Source organism: Manihot esculenta, chromosome 5 (assembly GCF_001659605.2).
Source record: "Manihot esculenta cultivar AM560-2 chromosome 5, M.esculenta_v8, whole genome shotgun sequence".
Lineage (NCBI taxonomy): Eukaryota > Viridiplantae > Streptophyta > Magnoliopsida > Malpighiales > Euphorbiaceae > Manihot > Manihot esculenta.
In genome coordinates, this window is record NC_035165.2 from 2,356,824 (window position 1) to 2,381,696 (window position 24,873).

Below are 24,873 nucleotides of genomic sequence, written 5' to 3' on the forward strand. Positions count from 1 at the left end.
TCAGTTTGCTTCCAGTTCGGGTGGAAAATTAATATTTAACCTTGATAGTTTAATGAAATTAATTAATTGGCCCATTTATTTTTAATACCCATTACCGAACAATTGAATTTTTTTTTATTAAAATTGTTGTAATGAGAAAAGATAAATTATTACATTATATTAAAAATTACGTTATTGTCTTAAATAATGAAAATATTTGACTTTAATTATTACATGTTGCTAAGCTTAATTTCAAAGTTTTCTATTTATTGTGAAGTCTAATCATCAACTTGAGAGAAGATTGCTGGGATAGGTTGTTGACTAACACTTCAACGTGCCCCGTCAAAAAAATAATCCTTGTTTAGAATTAAATTAATTTGATTTGACTAATTCAATTTTCGTTAAAATCACTTTTATTTAGTTTTTGTGCTTTAAAAAACTTGATTTACTCACTTTAATTGATTAAATTCAATTTTTAAACTAAATCAGCTTATTACTCGACAAAAATAGTACTTTCACTTTTTTTATTGCCCTCCAAATACATATTTATTTATTTGATTTAATTTTCTATGATGAATATTATTTTTTTAATACGAAATTAGTATCCAATGAAGTCCATTGCCTCCTCCTTATTATTTGAAGGAAATGATCCCATAATTTTTGTTTTGTTTTTTAAATTATTGTCCATTATATTTTTATAAAATTATAATAATATATAAATTAATTATTATAATTTTATATTATTTTTTTTAATTTTTTAAAATATTTTTTATTATTTAATAAATTTTAATATATTTAAAATAAATATAATTAAAAAAATAATAAAAAAATATATTTTTTAATATATATAAAAAATAAAATAAATAAAAATTATGACACATTTCATTATACAATTACATAAAAAATAAGAGAGCTAATAAAAATGGCAATAGATATGCAAATGGATACGATCGTGCGTCCGCAAGGGAAGCACTTATATTTAAAATTAAATATTTATATAGCACTTATAGATTTAGTCTGATAATAAATTTATCTCAATATATTTAAAAAATTTTAAATTTTATTTTTTTAATTATCATTCTCATTTAAAAACAAAAAATCTATGGAAGAACATGGCAGGCAACAGAATGAATCTCGGGAGGCGGATAGCAAATATGTACAAAGATAAACGAATGAACAAGGTTTTTTTTCAGAAATATTAAATTTAAAGTAAATTAAATTAATTAACTGAAAAATTAAAATAAAATTATTATTATTTTTTTCAATTATAAAAAAATTCTTAAATGCATTAAAATGTACAGATCAACATACAATTAACCAATACATATTTAATTATTTATAAAATGTATCATGCTTTTAATTAAAATAATAATGATTGATTATTTAGTGTTTCGATGAAAATTAGTGGGTCAAATATTTGATTCTCATTCATTTTCTACATTTTCATTAAATAATTATTTAATCATGGGACTGAATTCCCAGAACTATTGTGGCTTCCTACTTCATCTTTCTTTCTGACCATAAAAATAAAAATATTTCTATTTTTATTGGTACAATAAATTTTAAATATTTTTATATATTTATTATATAATTATATTTAACAACTATCATTAAATTTTATAAATTTGTAAATTTATTTTTCTTATTATTTTTCAGTTAATTATGAGAATATATTATGATTACAGATACTTGTCAATATCATTACATAAAAAATTGAAAAACATTTTTATTATTATGCGATTCATTACATAAAATGATTACCTCATTATCATGGAAATTTGTCTAAAGGAAAAAGCAATATAATATATTATTTATGGAAATTTTTTTCAACATATTGAGAGTTGCAATTATTTCATCTCTCAAAGTTTTTGTGGAAGCTTCCTCCTATTCCTTCATAGCTGACTGTTGCAGTCTTTGCTCTTGAAGGTTCGGTGGCAGAGTTATTTGCTGTGTCATGCAATTCTCCAAAGGCTACCGATTGGATTACTGCAGAGTCGTGGCCATGCAATTATGCAAATTTTTTTATCAGAAATAAAACACTCTTGTTTTTCTTTCTGGTGATTGATTCTCAAAACTGCTTTAGGAGAAAAGGTTGGGAAGTCAGCATAAGCAACATAGTCGTGTTGACGGTTGACAGAGAATAAATGTCCACTGTACAAATATCAACATTCTCATACATAATTGGCTTTTGAGAAAGAAGCTTCTTGGAAGTAGCAGAAAATCTTGCCTGGAAAATGCTACAGTCATCAGCATCATAGATCGATCCTACGTGCTCAAAACAATCAAATCAAGAAATTAACATCAGCTCAAAACAGTAAAATAATTTAATCAATAAATTAAAAAATTTCAGCTACACAAACCCTAAAAACAGAAGTATTCGATTCATTAAAAATCATGAAGATGAAAAGATTGTTAGAAAGACAACAGAGCTCCCTTCACTCCAATATAAAAATGGCCAAGATAACCACGTCTCCCAGGTCATGCAAACCCTTAGCCTGCGCACTCTCTCTGCTTATCCTGCACACCCAGGGGTATTCATGAACTGGCAGCCATGGCCTACCTACCTTCGCCTCCTTTACAGTAGGAGGGAAGAGAGCTCCATTAAACCTCACCAAAAACCCAACTTTTACATAGAAATTAAACAGCAAAGAAATAGAGATCCTCTTCGCAACTAACTGCATGAGCTGGTGAAGAAGACAGATCCTTATATAGGCCAAGGAATAAGCTCAAGATTTGATCTGAACCCTTCATTTGACACCAGTTGTAAAAAATTTCCTTTCCAATATTCTTGCATCACTGCGAAATTAGTGCCCATAATTGGTATCTTTTTATTACAACTTCACGTTATGGTTTAAGATCATTGGATAATTTGGTATGTATATAATTTATATTAATAAACTGTAAATTTTAAATTTTATAATTCTAGAAAGAAAAAATTATAATTTAATTATGATTATTATCATTATTAATAAGTCAGTCTCTATATTTTAAAAAACTTATTAAAACGTTTTTATCTTTTTTATCCGTTGATAAAATAGTCATTCCCCCTTAGACCAAATTACCTTTTTTTTTTCCTTCTCTTCCTTCTCCTCCACTTCTTCTTTTTTTTCTTCTTCTCTATTGATTCTTCCTCCTCTTCTTCTTTTTCTTTGATTCTTTTTTCTCTTCTTCTTTTATTCTTTTTCGATTTTTCTTTTTATTCTTCGTATTTGAGAAAGAGGAAATTCTTCTTCATCATCATCTTCTTCTCCTCTTTCTCTCTCTCTTTCTATTTCTTTTTCATCATCATCTTCTTGAAGAGGAGGAGGAGACTATTTTGTTGACGGAAAAAAATGAATTTTAATAGATATAAGAAAAAATAAGGATATTTTAATAAATATATAAATGATAACCACATTTTAATATAATTCTAAAAATATAGGGACTAACTTGTTAATAATAACAGTGTTAAAGAATTATATAAGGAATTTTAGTGGAGGATAAAATTAAATTTTAAAATTTTTTTTCTAACATTTTATCTATTTTTAACGGAAAATAAAACGGAAAGATTATTTTATTAACGGAAAGAAAAAATAAAGACGTTTTAATAGATTTTTAAAAATATAGAGACTGACTTATTAATAATGACAATATTCAGAAATTAAATTATTAATCTGCCTTCTAAAAATAATTTTAAACATTTTGAAATTTAAACATAAAATGAGAAAACAATTTATGTTTAGTTTTTTTTTCATTTTCTTTATATATTTTTATGAGTATATAAATTTGTAGAATAATATAAAATATTAGGTTAATAATGAAATTTAATTCATTAATATATTAGAGGAGAATATTCTGTTGTTGTGGGTAATAATTAAATATTAAAAAAACAAGGATAGTGGCGTCTCTGTCCCTTTACCCAAATTATTATCTTTCGCATGTTACACTCTAATCTAAGCTTATTTGCTTGTGGTGGATGTTGGGTCATCTTCTTACGTGTAATCTTTCTTTTCTATAACAGCACCAAATAATATTCTTTTTTTTTATAATATAATAATAAAATAAATTTGAATTTAAAAACTTCCCCACTCACTTATTAAACAAAAACTTTTCCTTTCCAAAATTCGAAAAATATATTTGGTTTCTGCTTTGCTTTACATTTTATTTGCAAGTAATTGAACATATTAAAGTACAGGGTTACGTCGTTTTGCTTTTTTATTTTTTTTTTCAAAAGTAATTACTGATAATGATATGAGATCAATCTCCACACATCACAATATAAGACTACGTCAGTTTAAAATTCGTTTATCATTCCATTGGAACTCAAAAAATTATTACAGTTAAAAAATCTTACAAATAAATTTAAAATTTTTTGATTTTCTTAAATATTTACATATACCATTTATTTATGAGTTTTTTTAAAGATTTTTTTTTTTTGAAATGAGATTGAAATTTGAAGGAGTAGAATTTAAAATATCTCAAATTTTTTCAGATACAATTGCCATTAAACTAAATTTGTGAGTGCAAAGATTAATTAATTTATCAGATTTGACTTTTCACTACCAGAATTGAATTGATCACTAACGGACTTCACCAACGGATTGAAGTCCGTTAGTGATACTAACGGTTAACTTTAACGGAATATTGTAACCGTATTGTCTACTAACGGATGAAACCATCCGTTAGAAGTCCGTTAGTGAAATATTAACGGACTTTTTTCCTGTTAGAAATCCGTAAGTGAATTTATTATTTATTTAATCTAAAGGTTTTTTCACTAACAGACTAATCACATCCGTTAGTGAATTGTGGAGTCAAATACACAATCCTAAATGAAATCCCTAAATCGTGTGCTTGGAAAATCAAAATCACTCTGAAATATGAACTTGCGTCCAACCTCTCGGTCGTTCACCGCCGTCGGCATCCATCGTCCGCCGCCATCAACGGTCCGCCGCCATCCACCGTCGACAAGTGCGCCCTCTCTCGACATCACTGTCCACGACTGAGCCCGTCTCTCTCACCAGTCTTTCCCTTCTCGACGGACAGTGTCCACAGGTACCCTATCCATCTCTTCATTTACCATTTTTAACACGATATATATTTATTTGATGTCATTCTCCTTCCATTCTTTAAGTCTGTTAGTTTCCTTGTAATTTTCAACTAGAGTACAAGGTGTTTAATTTACTGGACTGCTCTTTGTTCAACTTAGGTCAAAGATTTCTGATGTTTTTTTATTTATCTTCAAATGTCGGGTTCTTTGGAATTTTCCTATCTTGAATTCTTTGTTTAATGATAAGGATAAGAGTCAAATATTAGCTATTCCTCTGAGTTCTTCTTAAACAAAAGACAAAGTGTGTTCGAAATTTGATGCAAAAGGAAATTGCACGGTCAAGAGCGCATATGCTTTGGCTATCCAAAATTTTGAATCTTGTTAGTCTTGTTCCTGTTGATGTTTGGAAGTGTAAGGTGCCTCAAAAAATTTTGAACCTTCTGTGGATAGCACTGTGAAATGTATGGCTTGTGTTAATGGATGGGTGGCAATTACCTACAACAGTTTCACTACTGGAAAATGCATCTGCTGGTGCACTTGGCAAGTGCACAGTAGGTGCACCTGAAATTGCACCTGCTGGTGCACTTGCCAAGTGCACCAGTAGGTGCACTGCAAATTTGTAATTCAATTCGGCCTCAAAGTCGTGTCTTTGTGGAAGAGAAACTTTTCATGATATTTATTGGATTTGAATTGCTGGTGAATATTCACATGGAATGTCCCATTTTAAAGTTTTTTTGTGCATGTGTTTGAATTTAACCAAGTGTGGTTCACAATAATAATATTTCTTTTCACCACATCCTCAATTACCGATATGATGAAAATGTATTAAGCCATTACATTTAAACTAAGTGTGGTTGGATAGATAGATATTCCAAACATGAAGCACTTTTGATATGGATGATGGCTGAATACATGTACTGATTGCTAAAATTTCTCATTAACAGCCTAACCAACCTGGTTATACTGCCCCGCCACCTCCCCCTCCACTAGAAGATACTGCAATTGATATAAGGCAAGTTCAAATTCACTTATGTTTGGTTCGAAAATTAATGACGTTATCAGATTATCATTTAGATTTGACTTTGAAATTCAGTAATGTCTATACATGATATAATTACTGCATATTTTATATATAATGCATAATTTAATTGTTGGTTTTCAGGCTCTGTTTGAAGATAGGGTTTATAAGTTTTTTGTTTTCATATCAGCATCTTTATTGTAGTTAATATGACTACTGAAAGAAGTTGGATGTATGCCCGTCTCAAAGATGGCTTACTGAATCCCAGATATTTAAAGGGTATCAATGAATTTATAGAGAAGGCTAAGACCTGCACAGAATATTTAAATGGCGATCAGATTCGCTGTCCTTGCAATTGATTTAAGTGTCAAAACCGTAGCTTTCAAGATGAAAATACAGTTAAATATCATTTAATGAAGCATGGTTTTGTGCAAAATTACCTTGTTTGGTATTTGCACGGTGAAACTGAAGTGCATGACGGATATGGTGATATACTATTAGACATGTCTTATGGTTCTGACAGTGTTAATCACCCAAATTTCAATCGTTTTGAGGACATAGTCATGGATGCAACAAGCTGTCATGTAATGCATAATGATACATATGAGATGCCAAACTCGGCTGCACAGAAACTGTATGATATGTTAAATGCATCTAAGCAAGAACTATGGCCTGGATGTGAAACTCACTCCCAGTTATCAGTTGTTTCACGTTTACTAAATCTGAAGGCGGAACATCATTTCTCATAATGGTGTTTTGATCAGATATGTGAACTCATGAAGGAGATGTTACCGAGTGACAATGTCATGACGGACAACTTTTACTCAACAAAGAGACTAGTCCAAGGATTGGGGCTTCCTGTACAAAAGATACACTGTTGTATTAATGGTTGTATGATTTATTGGGAAAATGATAAAGAACTTACACGATGCAAATTTTGTGACCATGAAAGGTTCAAACGCCTCAAGCACACCGTGGAGAAAGGGAAGAGTCAAATACCATACAAAAAGATGTATTACTTCCCCATTACACCACGTTTGCAAAGACTTTATGCATCGTGTGTTACAGCTTAGTATATGAATTGGCACAATGACCATGCAACTGAGGATGGGGTGATGCGTCACTGTTCAGATGCTCCTGCTTGGAAGCATTTCAACCAAACTCATCCAACCTTCGCACTGGAGGCCCGAAATGTCAGACTCGGCCTTTGCACTGATGGATTTCAACCATTCGGTCAATCTGGGCAACAGTATTCTTCATAGCCAGTAATACTAACTCCATACAATTTGCCACCAGGTATGTGTATGAAAGATGAGTACATGTTCCTGACAATTATCATACATGGTCCCAAGAATCCGAAAGAGAAGATTGATGTGTACATGCAGCCATTAGTGCAAGAATTGAAAGAACTTTGGGCAACTGGTGTGAATACTTACGATGCTTTCCGGCAGAACAACTTTACTATGCGTGCTGCTTTAATTTGGACTATTAGTGACTTCCCTGCTTATTCAATGCTCTCAGGGTGGAGCACAGCAGGATGCACTGCATGTCCCTACTGTATGGAAAACACAGATGCATTTACATTAAAAAGAGGGAGGTAAACAAATATGGTTTGACAGTCATCGGAAGTTTTTGCCTGACGACCACCCTTTCCGTCGAAACAAGATATCTTTTATTAAAAATAAAAGTGTATCGAAGTCATCGCCGCCAATTAGAACTGGAGAATACTTGCTAAAAGAAATTGAGCAAATTGGGTTGAGGCGGATAATAGACATTGACAGTCATGAAATAAATGGTCGGCTTTCAAAGAGAACTGGTTGGCGTAAGTGGAGCATATTATGGGATTTGCCATATTGGTCTTCAAATATAATTCGCCACAATCTTGATGTAATACACATTGAAAAGAATGTATTTGAAAATATTTTTAATACAGTGATGAATGTGACGGGGAAGACAAAAGACAATATAAAATCAAGGAAAGATTTAAATGAAATATGCAGGAGACCAGAATTGAAGAAAGATCCAATTAGCGAAAAATATCCAAAAGCATGTTATTGTTTGGACAACCAATCAAAGATGATACTGTGTGATTGGCTTAAAACACTAAAATTCCCTGACGGATATGTTTCTAATCTAGGGAGATGTGTTGATAGTCGGAAGCTTAGACTTTTTGGTATGAAAAGCCACGACTGTCATGTTTTCATGCAACGAATTCTTCTTATAGCTCTCAGAGAGTTCTTACTAAATAATGTTTAGCAACTAATAATAGAGCTTAGCAATTTCTTTAGAGAACTCACCTCAACTACACTTACTAATTGGGACATGCAACGGTTAAATGAACAAATTCCTGTGATCCTTTATAAGCTTGAACTAGTTTTTCCTCCAAGTCTGTTTGATTCAATGGAACATTTACCAGTATACATTGCATATGAGGCATTAATTGCAGGACCAGTACAATATCGGTGGATGTACCCATTTGAGAGGTACATGTACTAATTCTTTACTCTCATTCCTTAGCATGATGAATTAATTAGTATACATATCTAATTTTTATTTTCACACACTAGATACCTGAGAAAGTTAAAGAACAACGTCAAAAATAAAGCAAGGGTTGAAGGTTCAATATGCAATGCTTACTTGGTAGAAGAAGCAGGTGCATTTTCTGCTCATTATTTTGAAGCACATGTAATGACCAGACATCGAAAGGTTCCACGCAACTTGCATGAATTTGTCTATAATGATGACGTACCGGGTAAATTAAGCATATTCAAATGCACAGGTAGAACTATCGGAAAAGGGAAATCCAGATATATGACTGAAGATGAAATTCAAGCTGCTCAAACATATATTCTATTAAATTATCCAGAGGTGAAAACATATATTGTAACAGCCCGGACGTGAACCCCGGCACTGTTACCGTTCACGGCCCAGGGCTATCCCTCGCCTGGCCTCTTGCCACCTCGGGCTTTCCACTGGCGTATGAACAGCTCTTAACATCCCTTCACCCTCACGGGTTCCTGGCAGGATTTGTCCCCTTGGGTTCTTGCATCGAATGCATCCTTCCCCAAGTGGATTTGGCCCAAATTTCCCTTTGGAAATTAGGTCGCCTCCCCCACTACTCGAACCCTTGACCTCCCACTTTAAGGGAATAGTCTGGTGAGAGTGAGTACCAATTGTTCCAATGGAATAATTGGTACTCACTCTCACCAGACTATTCCCTTAAAGTGGGAGGTCAAGGGTTCGAGTAGTGGGGGAGGCGACCTAATTTCCAAAGGGAAATTTGGGTCAAATCCACTTGGGGAAGGATGCATTCGATGCAAGAACCCAAGGGGACAAATCCTGCCAGGAACCCGTGAGGGTGAATGGATGTTAAGAGCTGTTCACGGGGCCAGTGGAAAGCCCGAGGTGGCAAGAGGCCAGGCGAGGGATAGCCCTGGGCCGTGAACGGTAACAGTGCCGGGGTTCACGTCCGGGCTGTTACATATATTGAGTAAGTATTGGTAGTTATACTAATAGTCTAATACCTCTTATATTGTACCTTATTGTTAAACATTACTTATTTCTTTGTATGTATAGCATTTATGTAGAGGGAGTAAAGTCGGCACAAACAAATATCACAGATGCAGCTGTTGATGAAAAACTAGAGACAGAGTTTGTCCAATGGTTTTACAAGTATGCCCATGAATTGCAGAACAATGTAGAAAATCAGCTTATACAAGATATGGTAAAGGGACCACTCAGAAGTGTCACCACTTTTAATGGGTATTGTGTTAATGGATGTAAATTCAACACAATCAATGGAAGTTCAAGTAGTAACTCAATGAATTTTGGTGTATGTATAAAAGGGAGTAATTACAGTTCTGAAGAAAGTGACTACCATGGACAGTTGGTCGAGGTATTGCGATTGGAGTATCCAGGGCTACCAATTAAGCGGACTGTACTTTTCAAATGTTACTGGTTTGATCCAACACCAAATACGGGCACCAAAGTGCATAGACAGTATAGAATTGTTAATATTAACAATAAGCGTAGATACACTAAGTACGAGCCATTTGTATTGGCCTCTCAGGCAACACAAGTCGTTTATGCTTCATACCCGAGTAAGCGTCATGACAAAAATGATTGGTGGGCTGTGATGAAAGTTAAAGGTAGACCCGTTGTTGAAGTATCTCAAACATCTTCAAAGACATATGAACCTTTTCAAGAAGATGACCTAGATTACGCTGAAGTAAATATGGATGATATTAATCAACAACACTGCCTGAATGATCCTAGCGGAGGAATGACTGAGATTCATGATGACGTTTCGACAGAGAAAGACGAATTCCTTAGTGACCCTGATTCCGATGCAGATGCAGATGTTGATAATGAGTTCAATTCATATGAATCAGAATAAATTCATTTATATTGTAAATCAGTTTGAGTTGTATATTTCATTTATTTCTCAGTGAGTAACTTAATACAGTTGTACATTTTTAATTTAATATTTATGAACTTTATATTATTTTTTGCAATGACAATTTTTGTTTGTTCACAGATGAGGGGACGTGGAAGGGTTAAGAAGCCCAGAGGACCGGTTCAACTTCCTGCTAGTGCAAGTCAAGAGGACGCGACTACAGATGACGTACAAGAGCATGAGCCGCATTTACCACGGGCACCGACGGGACTTGGGGATACGGAACTTCAGATATGGGTACCACTTGCATCCGGTATACAGCCATGTCATGGAGATTGATCATATACACCAGTTCCACCACGTACCGATGCACAACTTCCCCGTCCCCTTCCACCTCCTCACCGTCACAGTCTACATCCTCACCGCCCTACTGCAGCTCCACGATCAGCGATATCACATACACATTCACTTCAACCTGCATCCCCTTTTGGTACTGCATCAGCTAGAGGGACAGGATTTGCATCAGCATCTACTCCATCATCTGCTCCTGCATCTGCTTCAGCATCAGCTGCATCGACCACTGCTATAGGTGGAACACAGTCATTCCGACAGAATATTTCACTCATTAACAATAAGTAATAGTTAATTGTTTATTAATTAAGATTAATTTAGATGTTACCATTTACTTACTCACCATTGTTCATGTAGTTTACATCCGTCGGAGATGTGCAGCCGCAGGATTACTCTGATAGTGAAAGAAAGATTGATCGAGGAAGGCCACTGTTGGAAGACAGTGCCCAATGAAACTAAGGAGTTTTATTGGCAGGAATTCAAGGTGAAGCATAATTATTTTAGCAGTTTGACCTATATTATGAAATGTTTAATTACTAACTACTCATAAAATGTAATCTTTTTTGCAGAAATACTTCATATGGGACCAAGCAATTGACAGCTTGGTAAAAATTGCATGGCAGAAAAATGCAGCTGAGCGATACAGGGGCTTAATGTGGGAAATCAGGAAAAGAAAGACGAAGAATCTTGCTACACCAGATTCTGTTTTGAGGAAGTGGCAGGAAACTTGGAACACTTCTGATTACAAAGAGAAGTGTGATAAGTTTTCTGCCAATAGGCACAGTGAGGCTGGAGGGTCAGGATCTGGCATTTCCAAGCACGCATGCAGATCTGTTTCACAGTATACCCACCAGCAGAGGATGGTATTAGTAAATATTTTTATTCTATGTTTAACTTCTTATAAATAATTTGTTTCGATGATAAATGCTACACTTCTTATAATTGGTAACAGAGAGAAAGACTAGGCAGAGAACCACATCCTCATGAGCTTTTTGAGGCCATACATAAGAGAAAGGGGACGGACGAGTTTGTTGATGCTAGGTCAAAAGCTATTTATGTAAGTTGATATTAAATGTAGTTAGTAACATTTGTGATGGACTTAAGTCGTTTTACTAATACGTTACTTTTAATTTGTAATGTAGGATAAATGCATATAATTGAAGGAGGCTGCAACACAGCAACAGGAGGGAAGCAATGAGCCGACGCCCATAAATGAGGCCCAACTGTACTACGAAGCAGTTGGCAGGCAGAAAAAGAGTCGAGTTTATGGATTAGGGTCCCAGGCTTCAGCATATTTTCATGAGCCATCTCATTCTTCCTTTTCACACACTTCTGCACCCCCAGTGGATCCTCCTACAATTGAAGCAATGAACATGATGCAGAATAAAATTGATCGGCTAGAGATAGAGAATAGTCGAATTACCATAGTGCTGGACGAGTTACAGACGTTTATGCATAGGATGATGTCACAACAGGGTATTGGGACATCCACTCAGTCATCTGCTCCTAGGGAACCTCCAGCTCCGTCTCCACAGTAGCGGCATGATGATGCCCCTGTCATTGGTGATCGTCATACAGACAGTGATGATGATACAGATGATGAACTTGCTAGTTTAGTTTAGTATGTATATTTTGTTATGAGCAGTTGATCATTTTTATTTCAAATTATAATTGTAGTACAAATTCTTTAAGTTTCACATATATTTGAATGAGTAATTTGGTTTTTTACGTTTATAGTATTATTAATGTGCATGATGATGGATGTATATGAATGGATGATGATAGATGAATATGAATGCACAGGGGAACAAATATGAAAATATTTATGATTTACCAACAGAATTGGATGAATATGAATGTACAGGGGAACAGGTATGAAAATATTTATGATTTACCAACGGATTCCGTTGGTGATCCGTCACTGTCAGCAACGGAATCTCCGTTGGTGATCCGTCACTGTCACCAACGGACATTAATTCCGTTAGTGAGTAAAATTACCAACGAAGATTTTTCCAACGGACTAAATCCGTCACAGATCCGTTACTGACAAATTTCACCAACGGAATATCAGTCTTTACCAATGAAAATTTCCGTTGGTAATTTTTTATTTTCTTGTAGTGTTTTGTGTAGAGTTAAATTATGTAATTTTTTTTTTCCTTATGAACATTACTTTTATGTTTTCTACTGAAATATATTTAGTAAATTAAATAAAGTTCATCTATCAAAAGATTGCAATAATTATAATTGAAAACTCTATTAAAAGATATGATTAAATATTAAAATAGTATTAGTTCAATGCAATATGAAACAAAATTTTATATTGATGTTCTGAGATCCAGAAAATAAGATTTATAGTGCAATTGTAAACTTAGATGAAGAGAAAAGTGTTTCCGTCCTTTTATCCTTTTCCTTTTATCCGTTAGTGACGTTTAACACTCTCTATTACAGTGACACTTGTTTCTGTCACGCAAGTCCGTGCGTACAGAAGCATCAGACTCCCTTTCCACGCTAGGCGACCATTTAATTTCCTCCGACGCGCATGTAGGCGAGGCTGCGAAGCAACTGAACATGCCATCCTTCATCACATCACATCACCGGACTGAGTTTCTCTCCATTGGACCCGGACTCACATGTGACTTGACCTGCCCCGTGTGACTGGATCAAGGCCTGAAGAGCAGCTGTTCGGCCTAAGAGACTTCACGGAATCTGGACCGACTCTGTTTTCTCGGTCCTGACCTGGTCAGGGTGGATGAAGCCCGACGGTCATCATATACAAATTCAATTCAATTTTAAATTGAATTCATCTAACAATATTTTCCGGGTTCTAAGTGTCATATAATACATTCTAGCTCTCAGCAGTCAACTCCAATACATTTTGCATCTGCAGAGGTAATCCAAGATCCACAAAAGCAAAACTAACATACAATCTACTTGGAAACTTTGCAGAACCAGTATGTCAAGAGTGAACAAGATCTTGCCCACTAAGGCATGCATACAAAAGATTCTTCCTGAAAAACCTTGTTATTTCAGGCATATCTACATCACCCATATCCTGATTAAGAGTGTTTAGACACCTTTGACCCAGATTTATGGCTTTCCAATCTAGCTTCAAGTAGTTTTGCCTTCACAGTATTCTCCTTTATGCCCTTAGGTAATTGCAAAGAAGTCTCAGATTTATCAAATTCTGGACATTCCAATTTTGACATCCAATGCTGCACTGGACTTGCATGTCCTGCAAATGCTGTCTGAACACAAGAATCTTCTTTTAGAACACCTTCAGGATGAATTTTATCACCTTCAGATGACGATGCATGATTTCGGAACAAGTTTTCCAGCACATGATTTGAGTTCAATTGTGCATGCATCATACGGCCCTTACCATTTTCCCTCGATCCAGCAATTCTCTGCATAGAATCCAAATTCAATACGTCCTCAAGATGGCTTTATGTAGTATTATTACCCCGTCGTTTGGAGCTGCCCATGTTTTGTTTTTTACCTGTACCCTTGTTTAGTTCAATACAATATGAATCACTGTCCATAGTATCTTCTTCATCAGCAGCAGCTCCAGGTGCACTTACAGCCTCGTTTAGTGGAAAGGATTCCCACCGCGAGCAGTTGTTTATTGCCTCATCACAAAGCGTCCATCTTTCTTCAATTCACTGGAGTGTCTAGCTTGAAGAAAGGCTTCTATATCTAGGCTTAACTTGTCAACAACTGTATTCTTTTCAGTAAGATCATTTTCAGCTTCTTCTAGTTTCATTTGCATCCTCTCATCAAGCCATGCTTCTGAAATATGAAGAACCACTCGCGGTCAGTACCAGCATGATCCATCCCAGGTTTCTGTCTTAAGGACTGCACCTCTTGTTCATAATCTCTTATTCCCTTGGCAAACTCATCACATAAAGGTTTCCAATAAAATCCGTGCTTTCCTCTCTCTTAAGTTCTTCTAAAGCATTGGAGAAAGCAGATTTCACTTCAGAAAACTCTGGAGCAAGTTTCCGGTGCAAGCTTTCTGAGTGCTTCCTTAACTTCCTCTCATCTTCTAGCTCTTCTAATGCCGACTGAATGACAGCTTTGATTCTGCAACGCTCTTTGTTCTACCTGACAGCTTTATCCTCTGCAACTTGCTTCATCAAGTCATCTATTTCTTGCCTGTTGGTTTGTTTCTCTTTTAGCAACTCCTGTTTTTGTGACCGACAATGATCCAGTTCCATTTTAAAAGATTTTAACAATGACAAATTGCACGTTTGCTGTTCTTCAAGGCTCCAAATTCGGTTGAGCACTTTGAGTAATTATGTTATAATGCTATAATTTGATTCACCTCTCCGGCACTTAAAATCCAAGAAACTAGGGGAAGACCGCAAAGGTTTATAAGGCGCTACCTGAGAAGAAAATGGCAATTAAATTACAGGAGAAAACAGCTCTGTACCACAAGAACTACTTTAGGAAACATATAGAAACAGAGATGCAATGCTGAGGAATAAGCAGAAGAAGGTGAGGAATATAAGCCACGAGAAAACCTTACTACCTCCATTGAGCTAGCACAACTTGCAGAAGATAGCGGCCGTGGATCACAGCAATTTCTATCAACTGAACGATGGTGTTGCAAAAATGATTGAGCAACATGTCTCCTTGAGGGACTTGCACTTGCTGGCTGGCAATATCAGAGTAAAGGATCAAAACTTTATGGAAACTATACCTAAAATTAAAGAAACATGACAATAAATGTTCTTCCATCATATGCAAAATCAATTTCATATAAGTTCAACAATGAATAAACCCCCAAGGTACACAAGCTTAAGTTGCATAACAGGGAAATTAAGATTAATCTGAAATGTTGATGATGTGGAAGTGATAACCATACAAAGCCCTAAAATCAGAAAGGAAAAAAAAAATTATAACGATCAAGCTATGCAGTTCCAAAGCCAAATAAATTATTCTTACGGCAACAAGACCCATTAATTGTTGTTTTTTGAGCAGTAAGTATGAGAATTGCAGAGCCAACAAGAAAGACTAAAAGCAAGCATTCAGAAAAGCTAAGAATGTTTCTGCTTTGACAATTAATCAGCTCAAAAATAAACTAAAAGAAAGGAAGGTACAGACGAAGATCAACACAGACGAACAATTAAAATTGGCACTGACAAAAATATAATGGCAAAAAATCTCCAAAAAATTCAAGAAATTCTGAACCCCATTAACCCCAAAAATTCCCACTCAATAAATGCCTTCGACGAAGAATAAACCTGATCAAGTGAGTTAGTAGGAGGGTCGACCACATGGGTGCGAAGCTCAAAAGCCTTCTTTATCTTGTGTTCGCCGCGAAGAGCTCGTCTAGAACCAATATTCTTGTTAATTTTGGGAAGTACCGATTGGAGCTGGGGCAGAATCTCCCAAAAGTTGGCACAGAGCTTTCTAGCAGAGACAGTAGTGGTGGTATTGAGGAATTCATGAACGGGGTTGCTGCTGTTGTTCCCATCCAGAGAAGAAAACTCAAGCCTCCAAGTGGGCGATGGAGTAGATGGGCCTCCTCTTTTCCCTACCAGTACAATCCAGTGTTTGAACTTTTTTCTCCCCTCCATTTCTTGTTGCTTTTTGCCTTTCCCTTGTCTCTCCAAACCTTTTTCTTTTCTTTCCATCTCTCGTAAGTTGGCTATTGCCACATCTGACCTATACAGACCCTATGTGGGACTAAGACGGAACAGCTGAAGGCAAAACCTTCAAAATTGTTCAGTGAAGAAGGCAAAGCTTGTTCAAGCTTAATTTGTGGTCCAGATTCCAGACTTTGTAATAAACTTTGTAAAATGCAAGCTAAGATTGTAGTTGCTGCACTGCATCTATCTAACTGAAATTTTACTAAAATTTAGCAAGAAAAGGGACCATATTAAATCACTTCACGTGTGTTGGAATAGAGAGGTCCAAAAGGCATGCCATGGAACAAATAAAAACTCACAGCATCCCAAATATTTCCTTCAAAAGACAATCATTATAAGCTAACATTAACGCAACTACTAATAATGAGCATTTTAGCAGCGGTCTTTTATCGCTTTGTTTCTCCTTTAGCATGCAATAATGCCCTACATTTTCTCGGTTATGAATATGCATTATCCTTATATTTGATAAATTTTCATCAAAGTGGTTGCAACAAATAAAATTAGTATTTTCATTCTAATTTAATTTTTTAATTGTTATTTTTATTTTAATTTTTAAATTTTAAATTTCAATAGAAGATAGGATTTGATAGATTCTTATCAAAGTGGTTGCAAGATCAATATCTTAGTTCTAATTTGATTTTTTAATTTCTATTTTTAGTTTAATTTTTAAATTTTAAATTTTAATAGAAGATAGAAAGTATATTAAATTCAAATGTTGATGTAATCTAAATGTAACCTTCACTATAAAAAGATACTTGAGATCATTGAATAAGACATTCAAAATTGTCCAATCAGTTTATGAGATTTGAAAATTCTCTCGAACAAGTTTTTGATTTATTTCACTATAGATTCCTTAAACAAAAGCGGAAAAATTAACAAGGGAAAACAGTCTGACGAGAGGAGAATTTTCCAGTTAATCGAATTGCGAAATTCTATTCAAGGACCCATAACATTTTCTCACTCTGATGTTCAATATAATTTAGCAAGGATATAAATTCGAGTTTTCTGACAGAAATATTTGTTCAATATAATTTAGGAAAGACGTATATTCTTTAGTATTTACGGTAGAGATATGCTTTGAATCATAGTGTAATGACTTGTAAAGATGTTCAAAGCTTCTTCATGGTGTTTCTCTGATAGAAATCAACTATCGCAAAATATAACACAACTTCAAAGCTTTTTTGTTCTTTGAAATTTTCATTTTTTAGCATTTTCTTTCGGACAGCACGTGCTGATCACTGCAACAGAAACACTACTAAAATTGTTGTGTCTTCTCTGTAAGAAGATTTTCAACTAAAATAATCAGATGATAAATTCTAAACTCAACGATATTTTTCTTCTAATTGTTGAAGCTCTAAAGCACGAAAGAATCGATCCAAAAATAATTTTACCATTTCTCTCCATGTAGTGACTAAACCTAGAGGTAGGTAATACAACCAATCTTTTGCATTATCAGCTAGAGAGAAAGGAAAGGCCCTTAGCTTGATTTGTTCTATAATTCCCTTTGGTCTCATGCTGGAGCATACCACTTGGAAAGGAAAGGCCCTTATTTTGATTTGTTCTTCTATAATTCCATTTGGTCTCAAGCTGGCGCATATTAAATGTCTATGAGGATCATCAGCATTATCAACATCCTATATTACTTATTCTTCAGACATTTTCTCTTCCATGTCATATTCACCAAAAGAATTATCCAAGTCAAATGTTGTTTCCTCAGTGTCCACAACGATAGCAATCTGTTCCTCAATAGTGATCTCCTCTTCAATGGCAACTTGTGCTTCAATAACAATCTGTTCCTCAACAACCTGCACTTGATCCCTAGTTTCTTGTGGTTTTCTCGATTTCCGGATTGAACTCGAGTCTGCCTGCAAGATAACAAAAAGAATTAATAAAATAATTTAGAACCAGTTTCCGACAATGGAACTAAAATTTAATGGGCGTCGAAACCACCAAAAATAAATTTCTGCTTAAAATAAAATTTGTAATAATAGTAAGCAATCTTATAGAGACCGATAAGTAAATTAATTTCATTGAATGAATAAAAAATAAAAAATAAAAAAAATAAAATGAGGGGAGATTTTGAATGTAGAGAAGTGAAAATAAATAAAACTAATTCAAAGAAATAAACAATTAAATTTAATCCAATTAGCTCGATTCATTTAAGTTAGATTATATTGTTTCTTAAAAAAGCCTTACACAACCTAATTCACCATTTATTTCATATTGAACTAAATAATTACAGATTTAATTATGGAATCGGCTCTTATTATAATAATCAATAGGATAATAATAAACACTAATTACATGAACAATATAAATATTAAAAACAATTAAGAAATAATAGAATCACATAAATCTCATAACAATTGAACTGAAGAACCTTAGTCATACATGTTCATGGCTGAAACACTACAAGAAGAAGAGTGTTTTTAGCCTCCTAAGCTAATTAAGAATAGAAAATGAGAGATGAGAGATGGGAGATGAGATGATATATGATATTAGAATGTCCTCTTTTTATAATGCTAAGAGTCCTAATTCAACCTAAATACAAGTGACTAAAAACAAAGTCTAGTATATCTTGGCATATGAGAATTATCTACTTATTTCTCGAATTTGAAACTAGACTTTGATTCGTCGAATATGTTATGCTCATAACGTAGTCCATAACACAGTTCGTCTGGGAATTAGAGTTTAAGCATGATTTTGCTTCTTATCATTCCGTGAATTTGATTACGCTCACATTTGATTTTAAAATGTAGAGCTCAAATTAGATTTTTCTCTTATTATTCTCCAATCTTTATTTAACATATTAAGACATCAAAATTTAAATAAATCAATCTATTTTAAATAAAATTAAACTTAATATGTAAGTGTTTTAGAATAATAAAACTCCATAAATATACTTACTATCAACTATTTAAACATATATTATGTTGTTTAATCTACTAATACATCAAAATTTAAATGAATCAATCTATTTTAAATAAAATTAAACTCAATATATAAATATTTTATAATATTAAAATTACGTAAATACACCTATTATCAACTATTCAAATATAATTTGGAAAGATTCATTTTACAATAAATGAATTAAATAAATTTTTACAAAATTATATTTGGTTTTAATATCTTTTAAAATAATTTTATAATTAAAAAAATTAAAGTCTCTCATTTTATAGAGAAAAATAATTAAATGGAATATTTATGGAATTTTTTATTTCAACTAAGGGAAAGAATGATAAAGTGAACTTATTATGAAGACGTCCACAATGATACTAGATTTTTGTTTCCTTATATATAAAAAAAAGGGTAATTTACGATTTAGTCCCTGGGTATTACCATTATTAACAAGTCAGTCCTTGTATTTTTAGAAACCTATTAAAACATCCTTATGTTTTCTCTCCGTCAACAAAATAGTCCTTCTATCTATTTTTGCCGTTAAAAATATAGTAAAAGACTATATTACCCCCCATTATTTTTCTCTTCTCCTCCTCCTTCCTTTTCTTCTTCATCAATTATTCTTCTTCTGCTTCTTCTTCTTCTCCTTCTTCTTCTGCTTCTTCTGCTTCTTCTCCTTCTTCTTCTGCTTCTTCTCCTTCTTCTTCTTTTGCGTCTTTTTCTTCTTTCTCTTCTTCTTCTTCTTCTTCTCATTCTTCTTCTTCTCATTCTTCTTCTTCTTCTTTTTCTTCTTTCTCTTCTTCTGCTTCTTCTTCTTCTTCTTCTTCTTCTTCTTCTTTCTCTTCTTCTTCTTCTTCTTCTCCTCCTCCTCCTCCTTCTTCTTCTTCTTCTCCTTCTTCTTCTTCTTTTTTTTCTTTCTCTTCTTCTTCTTCTTCTTCTTCTTCTTCTTTTTCTTCTTCTTCTTTTTCGGAGGAGGAGGAGGAGGACGAAAGAAAAGACATGGACTATTTCGTTGACAAAAAGAAACGATAAGGACGTTTTAATAGATCTGAGAAAAGATAGGGACTATTTGGTTGACATAAAAAAACGATAAGGACGTTTTAATAGATATGAAAAAAGATAAAAATATTTTAATAGATTTTTGAAAATGTAAGGACTAACTTGTTAATAATTGTAATATACAAGGACTAAATAAATGGTTTTATTTGAGGGTAAAATTGGATTTTAAAAATTTTCTCTCACCTCCTTTATCTAATTTTAACGGAAAATAGGACGGAAGGACTATTTCGTTGACGGAAGTAAAACATAAGGACGTTTTAATAGGTTTCTAAAAATACAGGGACTGACTTATTAATAATGGTAATATCCAGGGACTAAATCGTAAATTACCCTAAAAAAAAATCATGTGACATGAGTCATTATTTTATTTGATTTGATGTTAAAAAGATGGAGATAATTAATTTTAAAAATCAAGAATTAACAACTGAGGTTTTTTCTTTTAACTTATGAGAAAGTGAAAACCTAAGTTTTTCTTATATTTCTTTCTTCTCTAATAGTTAACTCTGCCTCTTTTGTCGTTATGTGCATTCTCTCTGTGCCCTTACCAGGTATCAAGGTTGCCTCCCTCCTCAATTAGAATTGAGTTTTGGCCTCCACTCCTTTGTACATAGTCATTTTTGTTCTTTGTTTCTAAATCAGAGCTTAATTGACAAAGATATTCTTACAAGTTAGATCTAGTGGTTGCCCTATACTTTGTTGCACAAATCGAGTGGAAAAACATAATTTGTTTCTTGTAGAAAAAGACATCCAAAGATTCTATTCTAAATACACAAATTGTGAACATCCAGCAACTGGCTTTCTATTTACAAAGTATAAAATGCATTTTATCATAAATCATCAAAAACATAAACTGGTAAAAAATCAATACTTCGCAAAATGGATACTAAGTTTATTATATGAGAAAGTGAATCTAAATTAATCCGAATGTCAATAAGAAAACAGTGACAAAGTTGTATTTATATATATTTCCCAATGCAAAGAATAATATTCCCATTTTTAAGAATGAGAAGCTCTATCTGTTGTTACATTTGGTGTCAAATTTTCCACAACAAATTTCATGATGATTGAAAGTAAGAGCCAAAACAAACAAAAAGGAGAATGTGGGACTTTCAGACAAATTTGTTATCAGCACCATATTAAATTTCAACAAGAAACAAATTATGGCTCAATCTCAAGCCTTGGTTCAAAGCAAAAACCAGTAAAAAGCTGAAGCGGGAACCTCTTTGTCACTGGGCACTTCTGTGACCACTTCCACTGTTTCTGGTTCATGTCAAAAACAAGAAGAGCTGGAGCCCCATAGCTCTGGACATATATAAGATCATCTGTGCCACTGCTGGCAAAAACATCATCAAACTCCCCAAATCCTTGAAAAAACTTGTGAGGCATACGAGAAATCTCTTGCCATTCCTTGCCATTTAGGACCCAAATCCCAATCCCCTTAATTATGTCAGGCCGGTCTTGTTTACCAATTCCTCCAACCATTACCAGCTTCTCCTTCAAATTCATCAGACGTCCGCAAGTAAGTGGACAAGGCACAGGAATGAAACTCCTTATCAATAAACCACGAGAAGATCTACAGGAGAGATTATATGTAATCAAAGCATGGCGATTCTCTGGTGTGCCACCCCCAGTTGAGTAAATCAAAATGTACAAAACCCCACCACAGATCACACTCTCGTCACCACTTCTCCACCCAGTCAAAACCTCAGACCAAGAAGCCACCCACATCCTTGTTTCAGAATCATAAGTACAAATAGAAAGATCCCATTGAAAAAAATTTCCTGGGACTTGCTTAGACTTTACAATTGAGATGGTATATCCATGCGGCTTCCTGTTCACTGAAATTGCAAGTGCGCTGTAATCAGCTATTTTTAAACCTGGAGGCTCCTCAAGCTTCTTGCAACACTTGGTGATGGGGTTGCAGACATACAAATCACTTCTGCTATCGTTGTCCATGAAACAAACTAAACCATGAGATGAAGCAATGAACCAACTGGATGTCTCGATGCATGGGAGATCAATGCCATACCATTTTCGGAGGACAGGATCATAGGCGTAGCCAACAGGTTCATCAGAGCTTGTAAACATAAAGTACCAGGGTTTTTGTGGAAGGACATGAGAGAAATTCCATAAGAACCTCCTCGAACTAACAATATCACGCCATCTTTTACACACAGAACCTGCTCTAAAGATGCTAGCAATAGGAAGATAAGCTAGAATCCGTTCCAACAGATCATCAGGCAGGATTAAATCCACAGAAACTGCACTAATTTCTTTACTGCTTTCATCACTAAGCTCTGAGAATGAATCAAACTCACCAATGTCTCTTGCCACATCATCAAAGCAATCATTGATCCATGATGTTTCTCCCTCCATCAATGAACAACAGGTCTGTTAGAAAGAGAAGGAACAAACTTTAAGATAAAAATGAATTTATATAAGATAAGACTATAAAACCGTCGCCTATAGAAAAGCTAAAGCACCAAAGTAAAGGTCACAAAAAAAAAAAAATCAGGAAATCAAATCACATGGCGAACCATTTCCAATGTACAAATTGTAACTAGGACTGGGGGACAGGGGGCAGCAAAAGAACTAGTCTCGCACCACTACACTAATCCAATTATTATTAGCATCCCATTTATACTGCAGTCAGATCTCATCCTTGTACATAATCATGGAAAAGCACAACCCTGCAACCAACACATTATGTTTATATCTTAGCAGGCAAAGCAACAAGAACATATAAAAGTATAGAACCCATAATCATAACCTTCCACCTTCCATGTATATCAGATTGTGGTCTACTAATGCCATGGATTTACCACTTAAATATCCCACTCATAGATCCCCACAGTAAATGAGGATAGAACCTGACACAACCTATTACCTATGAGCAATACCCTAAAAATACATGAGAAAAATCAGTTCACCAACCCACAAAAGCAGACGTGCCAAGGAAGAAAAAAAGCTCAACTTTATGTTATGGAAAATAACTCAACAAGAAGTAACACTAGTCTAATAAATTTTGGTACTAACGGTAAGCATAGACAGGGAGACGTTGGAGCAATTTCCCCATTTCAAGGAATTAAGAATCCAAAGGGGAACCCAGAAAGAAATGAAAATAAAACTATGGCAGTTTACCTGCCAAATACCAAATTAAAATTATATGCATACCCAGAAGCCCATAAACCAGACACCAAACCTAGGAGGGATGAATATCAAATACTAGAAGAAATCGAAAAACAAGACATAGCAGCAGTACTATCTCCGAATTTGAAATCTTATTCAAGAACATTTCCCACACTAATCACTAAATTGTTACTACAAGAAAGATACATCATCTGAAAAGGATAAGATAAAAACGATTGGGAGAGAGACAACATTTAAAAAAAGGATTCTTACAAGAACGAGTTTATTGATGCAAAACAAGTGATCTTGTTTCAACCAAAAGAACGACCTCCGTGGTTTTAACAAATCGAACCCTAAAAGCGATTATATGAGTCAAAATAATAAAACAATGTTAGGTGGAGGGAAAAGATTAGGCCACACGTAGTCATCAATCAAACATCAAAGGCCCTTCAACCAAAAACAATTAATCAATAACTAAACCAATCAATAGATGAAAAAACACAGATAGATCACTGAAATGCACAATAAAAGTAAAAGGAACATTCATAACAAGATTTTAATAAAATTGAAAACCCATACCTCGTTTTACGCCACCTACACGGTCAGTGCCCGAGTGGGTGAGGCCAGTTTAAAGACCAACACAAATGGCGCAAAGAGAAAACAGGGGGAAAAAAAAACTCCCCAATAGCGAGTATAGATCAACTCGCTATGAGAAGAAAGTATTAAAGAACACAGCGACAAAAACGAAATGGGATATGGTGAAAGATATTTTCTTCAAATGGTAGAAAACCATGACAATGGCCACTCCAGAAATGGCTGGTAACCCACGCCTGAGCAACCCATTTGAGAGAGGTTTTTTTTTTAATTTTCCTTTTTCATATAACAACAAACGACAGGCAAGGGATGAAGTGAGAGGCGGGCTTTCTATAGCGGAGATGTGTTTGTGTGTAGAAGATAGATAGGAAGAGAGTGTATGTCGGCGCGTGGGATTTGGTTTTTGTGCAAGAAGACAGAGAGCATGGAAAGAGTGTAAATGGTTGAGGTGTTATTCAAGCAATACATTGGGATTTTGGCCATAATCAAAAAGAAAATAATAATGCTGCCTTCCTCACCATCCCCACGTTTCTCTTCTTTTTTCTTTTTCTTTATTTATAATTAACACATGTAATCATAAAAATTTATTTAAATTTTTTTATAAAATGAATCATAGGATAAATTTTATTTCCAGGTATCATTCAATAACAATTTGTTTAGTTCATGCACAAAAGTATCTCATTTATTTATTTAAAATTTATTTTTCCACAAATTTTAGTTAAATTTAAATATGTTGGATCATCGATCTATGGTTTTATGGGGTTTCCAG

The 24,873-nt window shown here is 34.3% G+C and overlaps 3 protein-coding genes and 1 pseudogene across 6 annotated transcripts; 2 read left to right on the forward strand and 2 right to left on the reverse strand.

Annotated features, from left to right (window-relative positions):
• Positions 1-6,799: 6,799 nt before the first annotated feature.
• On the forward strand, positions 6,800-10,419 carry LOC110614592. Its single transcript, XM_021756158.1, has 6 exons — positions 6,800-7,058; positions 7,320-7,620; positions 7,712-7,845; positions 7,957-8,196; positions 8,293-8,506; positions 9,600-10,419. The coding sequence occupies exons 1-6, from the start codon at positions 6,800-6,802 to the stop codon at positions 10,417-10,419; spliced, it is 1,968 nt and encodes a 655-aa protein (XP_021611850.1).
• A 724-nt stretch (positions 10,420-11,143) lies between these two features.
• LOC110614596 lies at positions 11,144-12,308 on the forward strand. Its single transcript, XM_021756162.2, has 4 exons — positions 11,144-11,254; positions 11,340-11,633; positions 11,723-11,827; positions 11,934-12,308. The coding sequence occupies exons 1-4, from the start codon at positions 11,144-11,146 to the stop codon at positions 12,306-12,308; spliced, it is 885 nt and encodes a 294-aa protein (XP_021611854.2).
• A 796-nt stretch (positions 12,309-13,104) lies between these two features.
• On the reverse strand, positions 13,105-16,720 carry LOC110614691 (annotated as a pseudogene).
• A 4,588-nt stretch (positions 16,721-21,308) lies between these two features.
• LOC110614314 (F-box/kelch-repeat protein At3g61590) lies at positions 21,309-24,568 on the reverse strand. Of its 4 annotated transcripts, none has more exons than XM_021755823.2 (2): positions 24,090-24,568; positions 21,309-22,772 (listed from the first exon to the last, which is right to left on the reverse strand). In XM_021755823.2, the coding sequence occupies exon 2, from the start codon at positions 22,755-22,757 to the stop codon at positions 21,540-21,542; it is 1,218 nt and encodes a 405-aa protein (XP_021611515.1). In that variant the 5' UTR covers positions 22,758-22,772; positions 24,090-24,568; the 3' UTR covers positions 21,309-21,539. The 4 variants fall into 4 exon arrangements, with proteins under 4 accessions (XP_021611515.1, XP_021611516.1, XP_021611517.1 ...); XM_021755824.2 differs by lacking the exon at positions 24,090-24,568 and adding an exon at positions 23,784-24,075; XM_021755825.2 differs by lacking the exon at positions 24,090-24,568 and adding an exon at positions 22,986-23,764.
• Between the last annotated feature and the right edge of the window lie 305 nt (positions 24,569-24,873).

Excerpts from the sequence above, each read along its gene's own strand:
- LOC110614592 (XM_021756158.1), top strand. The coding sequence starts at position 6,800 with ATGAAGGAGATGTTACCGAGTGACAATGTCATGACGGACAACTTTTAC. Across the intron at positions 7,059-7,319 it reads TTACTTCCCCATTACACCAC|GTATGTGTATGAAAGATGAG; the intron begins GTTTGCAAAGAC and ends ATTTGCCACCAG. Across the intron at positions 7,846-7,956 it reads TTCAAAGAGAACTGGTTGGC|TGATGAATGTGACGGGGAAG; the intron begins GTAAGTGGAGCA and ends TTTTTAATACAG.
- LOC110614596 (XM_021756162.2), top strand. The coding sequence starts at position 11,144 with ATGTGCAGCCGCAGGATTACTCTGATAGTGAAAGAAAGATTGATCGAG. Across the intron at positions 11,255-11,339 it reads TTTATTGGCAGGAATTCAAG|AAATACTTCATATGGGACCA; the intron begins GTGAAGCATAAT and ends TCTTTTTTGCAG. Across the intron at positions 11,634-11,722 it reads ATACCCACCAGCAGAGGATG|AGAGAAAGACTAGGCAGAGA; the intron begins GTATTAGTAAAT and ends AATTGGTAACAG.